The sequence below is a fragment of the Mobula birostris genome, chromosome 12 (genome assembly GCF_030028105.1).
Source record: "Mobula birostris isolate sMobBir1 chromosome 12, sMobBir1.hap1, whole genome shotgun sequence".
NCBI lineage: Eukaryota > Metazoa > Chordata > Chondrichthyes > Myliobatiformes > Myliobatidae > Mobula > Mobula birostris.
Window position 1 is genome coordinate 36897754 of NC_092381.1, and position 6000 is coordinate 36903753.

At 37.5% G+C, this 6000-nt stretch overlaps 1 protein-coding gene across 2 annotated transcripts in view; it reads left to right on the plus strand.

The window, feature by feature from the left end:
• eif2b3 (eukaryotic translation initiation factor 2B, subunit 3 gamma) overlaps positions 1–4366 on the plus strand; it is a 121593-nt gene extending 117227 nt beyond the window's left edge. For both annotated transcript variants that reach the window (XM_072274640.1, XM_072274641.1), the window contains exon 12: positions 3089–4366. In XM_072274640.1, the coding sequence (XP_072130741.1) occupies positions 3089–3141 (53 nt within the window). In that variant the 3' untranslated portion in view covers positions 3142–4366. The remainder of the gene's footprint in view (positions 1–3088) is intronic.
• The last annotated feature ends 1634 nt before the right edge of the window (positions 4367–6000 follow it).

A 6000-nucleotide genomic window follows, 5' to 3' on the forward strand; every position in this document is an offset into this window, starting at 1 on the left:
CTGCCATTGCCAAAACCAACTTCCAAAAAATGAAACCCATTTTTACCAACAGACACATTTCTATGACAACAAGGCTCAAGCTACTAAAATGTTACATCTGGTTAATCTTCCGAAACATGGACTATATGTATGCTTCCGAAACATGGTCTATAACACCAGAACTCCAAAGAAACTTAGAAGCAACAGAAACGTGGTTTCTTAGAAGAATATTGAAAATATCATATAGAGATAGGGTAACTAATGAGACAGTACTCCAACGTGCCCATACAAAAAGATCTTTAATGAGAACATTAAATGGGAGGAAACTTAAATTCCTGGGCAATGTCATCAGAAAGGGAGAAATAGAATGCCTTGCATTACAAGGCCTGGGAAACGCGGAAAAGGAAGGCAAAGAAGAAAATATATGGACACTGTGAAAGAACTGACAGATCTAAGTGTGCGAGATATCATTGACGCTGCATGGGATCATTCGATGTGGAAAGCCATGATTGCTCAAGCATGTAATGCGCAAGGCACATGAAGAAGAAGAAGTGGGTTTATGAACTTGCTGGATTTAAAAATATAAGAATTAGGAGCAAGAGTAAGGCACTCAGCTTAGGTAACCTGTCTGTTATCTAATAAAGTCAAGGCTGATTCATTTGCAACCACAACTCTACACTCCTGCCTAACTACATATACTTGATCATCACTCCATTGCTTTCAAGTATATATCTATTTCTGAATATTTCAAAGACTCTTCTTCCACGATCATTAGAGGAAGTTCCAAAGAGGCATGACACTCTTGACAGGAAAAAAATGCTTCACCCCTGTCTTAAATTAGCAACCCTGTTCTCTTAAATAAACATATTGACCCCTCCCCCCACCCCATTCTAGATTCCACAAGAGAATATGTCCTTTTCAAATCCACACTGCTGCTTCTCCAGTCTGTCCATGAAAACCCTCATCCCAAGAATCATTTTAATCGTATCTTTTCTAAAGTGTAACACCCAGACTGGAATTGTTACTCTAATTGTTGTAGAGCCTGTGTTTTTTAAAGGTTTGCCAATATTCTCTTGCCTTTATGCTCTGTCCTATTAATAAAATCAAGAATGCCATATACCTTTGAAAGCCAACTTCTCAACCTGCTTTTCCACTTTCCATAAAATATGCAAATATTCTGCCCTTCTTCCTGTACCACTTTTAAGATTATGTCATCTAGTTTGTATTGTCTATCCTCATTCTTCTTATCAAAATGAAACAATTATCAGTAGTAAATTTCACCTTCCACTTATCTTTATCCTTACAATCTATCTGTATTTTCTTGATGTTTCTTACAGTCTTCCTCCAACTTTGGGAATTGTGCTTAGAAATGCCAATCTGAGTAATATATATTTAAGAACAATAATGGTCATTACATACTGACCTCTGGGGAAATGCCACTGCTTACTTCCCTTCAGTTTGATTAACACCTTCCACTGCCTCAAAGTTGCTGGTGAATGCAGCAGGCCAGGCAGCATCCCTAGGAAGAGGTACAGTCGATGTTTCGGCTGAGACCCTTCGTCAGGACTGGGCCATATTCACTACTTTTTGTAAGATTTTCCATTCAAGGGCATTGGCATTACCATATCAGGCTGTGATGCAGCCAATCATGTACTCTTCACCACACATCTATAGAAGTTTGTCAAGTTTTAGATGTCATGCTGAACTTTTGCAAGCTGCTAAAGAAGTAGAGGGGCTATCGTGCTTTTTTTGTAATTGCACTTGCGTGCTGGGCCAAGGACAGGTCCTTGGAAATGATGACACCAAGGAATTTAAAGTTGCTGTTCACCTCTGATTCCCCCAATAAGCACTGGCTCATGGATCTCTGGCTTCCTCCTCCAGAAGTCAATAATCAGCTCCTTGGTTTTCCAGACATTGAGTTGTTATTGTCGTACCACTCAGCCAGATTTTCTATCTTCCTCCTATATGCTGATTGATCACCACCACATTTATCCTAATTATGTTCTTGATTATCATTTTTAGCACTTTCTTCACCATCGAAGACTTTTTTAAAAAACTAATTGTAATGAAAATCATTGTTTTACCTATCAATCCATTAACTTTTAACATAACCCTGTAAACACTCTATATAGAATAGTTGCATAACCGCCATGCAGGAACAATCAATAACATAACACACACAGCAATACTAAGCAGGTCACTGTAAAGGAATGGTACTGAGGATAGAGTCGGAATCCAAAGGCTGAAAGCATTTTTTTTGAAGTTGTTATAACAAATCATTCTCAAAAGAAGCCCCTTGGCTAAATGTTTTATTTGGAAAGGAAAGGTGTACACCCTTCAAAGGTGACCTTTGGTCTTTTGATCCTTGATGTGCATCATTAATCAGCCATTAGTAGTTAATATTCACTTCACAGCTTTTTGCATGTTTAGTTTTCATTAAGCTATAATTTCTACAGCAGAGGTGAAATTCCAAGTACATTTCAGTTGGAGTATTGTGAGCAGTTTTGGGTCCCTTATGTTACAAAAGATGTGCTGAAACTGGAGAGAGTTCAAAGGAGGTTCATGAAAATGATTCCAGGATGGAATGGCTTGTCATATGAAGAGCGTCTGATGGCTCTGGCCCTGTATCACTAGAATTCAGAAGAATGGGGGGGGGGGTGACTTAATTGAACCCTATTGAATGGTGAAAGGCCATGATAGAGTGGCTGTGGAGAATACGTTTCCTATGGTGGGAGAGTCTAAGACCAGAGGACACAGCCTCAGAATAGAGGGATGTCCTTTTAGAATGGAGATGAGGAGGAATTTCTTCAGCCAGAGAGTGGTGAATCTATGGAATTTTTTGTCACAGGCACCTGTGGAGGCCAAGTCTTTATGCATATTTTAAGACAGAGGTTGATAGATTCTTGATTGGTCAGGGCATGAAGGGATAAAGGGTGAAGAAGGGAGATTGGGGCTAAGAGGAAAATTGGATCAGCCATGGTGAAATGGAGCAGATTCAATGGGCCAAATGGCCCATATCTTATGGTCTAATTTTGTACAAGTTTTAATCAACACTGCAAACTTATTTCCTTAAATTTTCTTTTCATATTTTCTTTCTTTGTTTTTGCAGCAAAACATGTGAATGCAGTAATTGTGGGCAATGATCGCTTGATGGAGATATGATGATGTTGCTGACATTCGGGAACTGCCGTATTTGTTGTTCATCTGGACATCAAACGTGGACTGTCATGAGACAAGCTATATAGGAATGAGCAGTGGGTTTGAATTGGTTCTGCTCCTTTGAGGGCTAAATTTTATTGTTCAAAATACTAATTTATATTTCTAGAAAATTCCACTATTGAAATAACTCTAACTAATCAGAGTTCAAAAAAAATAATTGCAGCTTCTCTGTACTTATATTTTTCATAAGGTGGGGGCATGTATGAGAATATCGTACTTGTTATGATTATGTCCTTTTTTGACTCATACTTTGACGAGCATAAATTATATAAATATATTGGTCTTGGAGGACATCGTGAGAAATGAAGTCAATAGTCATATTTAATGTAATTTGATGGGGAAAGATGGGGTTGAAGTTTACATGTTATAACCAAAGAAGGGATTGAAAAGAAGCAAACCATATACAGAAAACATGAAAATCAACTTTTGAATGATCTGATTCATCAGGTACCAATTTCAAAATGCTTTTGCCATTGATGAGAGTGGATGGGTAGTTTAACTTCCTCTTAATTAGAAAATGCTACCAAGAATTTATAAAAATCATTATGAAGCAAATTAAGGGAGATTTTCGGACTGCTAACCTGAATGAATTTTCTAAATTTAGGACCGTTTGAGCTTTAAACTTCGCACAAACTGTGCTGTACTGTATTAACTAGCGAGGGATATGCTTAGTATGGCAGTGGCACAGGGACTCTTTCTCTTCCCAAAGTTCTACCTCTCTACCACTGTGTGTTTTCCAGTTGCTTAACTCCCACCCAAGGGTCAGTGGGGGCCTTGTCTACTGAGTGTAAATAAGCTTGAATGTTAAAACAATGCCCCCATATGAACGAGGAAAACTAACACAGAGACTTAACTGTTAGAGATGTCAGTTTTGTTAACATTCAGGTGTGAAAGTGAGTGATGATTCAATGATGGATTTTCTGAATTGGCATATATTTATTCATGTTATAATTTGTTTAATCTCACCTAGACAGCCATATGGATTCAGATGTAATATTTATTTAAATAGGTTGGTGTTGCAGTAAATAGCTGCCTCTTAAAGAAGCCTACAAAATCCCAACCTATTGCTCTTTCCAAAAGACAGCAATATAGGTCCTTCAATGAACCTGTCGGGTTCCTTCAACATGTCTGCATTTAACCCAATAAAATGAAGATCTGTTAACACCTTTATGCTGCTTTGATGTTTAATATATTTACAAAAGATCCAAAGGAACCATTGCAAAAACATGCATATATATTCTGCTTTGTGATGAATTCTATCGTGATCATTGAGAAAACCAGCTCACACCAAAATAATTCATTGAGTATGTGTTCCTGAAAATGTTACAAACCTGATTACCATTATTTTCCTTAAGGCTGAATGAACCTCATGATTTTGCAATTTGCACCCACGAGTAACCAGTAATTATCTAATATGTATTCATAGAGTTAATTTATAAATTGGAGAACATTTATGAACTATGGGATAAAAGTATAACAAGTGTGTGAACATCTGGATATCCAAAATATCTTGCCTATTATTCTAGTTGAGTCACAGTGAATCATTCAGAATGAAGAGCTGACTTTCCACAGTTTGGTCACAGACTTTTAAAAAAAACAATTCAGAATAATAATGATTTGGGTTTAAGATTTGTGAAGATGGTGTTCGAAAGAAAAGTTCAGATCTTAATGTAACCAAATGCCTCTAATATGCAAGTTTAGTTCATATGGCTACATGCACAAAATATTGGAGGAACTCAGCAAGTCAATGAGCATCTATGGAGGGGAGTAGACAGTGGATGTTTCGGGTCAAGGTGTAGGGTCTCGGCCTAAATGTTAACCGTATAGATATTGCCTGACTTGCTGAGCTCATCATGTGTGGTTTGCTAAAGATTTCTTGCATCTTCAGAATCTTTTGTGTGAATAATTCATATAGCTAATGCATATGGAAATACAAACCTAAACCAACATGTACATGTGTGAAAGTTAAGGATCAATTTTCTGGTAGTGAAGATTGTGATGTTTATTGAACCAGTATTTCATCTTAAGTGCCTCTTGGCAGCATCAAACTCTCCCAAATGATTTATTGCAATTATTACGAAATGTCCATCTTTGTTGTTTAATTTAAGAAAAGCATTAGCTATTGTATCAGTGTATTATTTTTATTTCGACTTTGGCAATGACTTTCTTTTGCTTATTGTATAGCATGACAATAGTTGAGGGCAGTTGAGACACTAATGAATTCCTTCTTTGTCGTCCGCCTGCGAAAAGAAGTGGTTTCTAAGAAATGGAAAGTGATCCACATTTTCCAGGGCTGCATTGTAATTAACAGAGGGTGATACTGTGCAGCAGGGAGACAGGTTAGCAAAGGAACTCTGTCTTCCAACTGTTTTCTAAGGCCCATCCCCTCATGTGCTTCGGTGAAAAAAGTCACCAGTAATTTGAAGCTTAGTCTCTGAATATGCATGTATGCAAGCGTTATCTGCATATTATAAATCAATGACCTAGCAGAGGGTGATCTTGGTTTTAAAGCTGGAACTATATTCCGTTCATCCTGTAGATTAGCTCCATTCCAGCAGGGACATTGTTGGAAAGGAGGTGCAGTATTGCACTGAGGAAGACTGGGATGAGGATTGAAGCATTGACATAGCCTTTTTGAACCTCAGTCTGAACTTGAATTGAATTTGCACATTGGTTAGGATTATGGCTTGTAAGTCATTGCATAACACATACAGAATGCTAACAAATTTTTGAAAACAGCAACTTTAAGAAGGAATTTTATTGTCTGAGTTGAAAGCCTTTTACGAGGATGAGTATCATCAG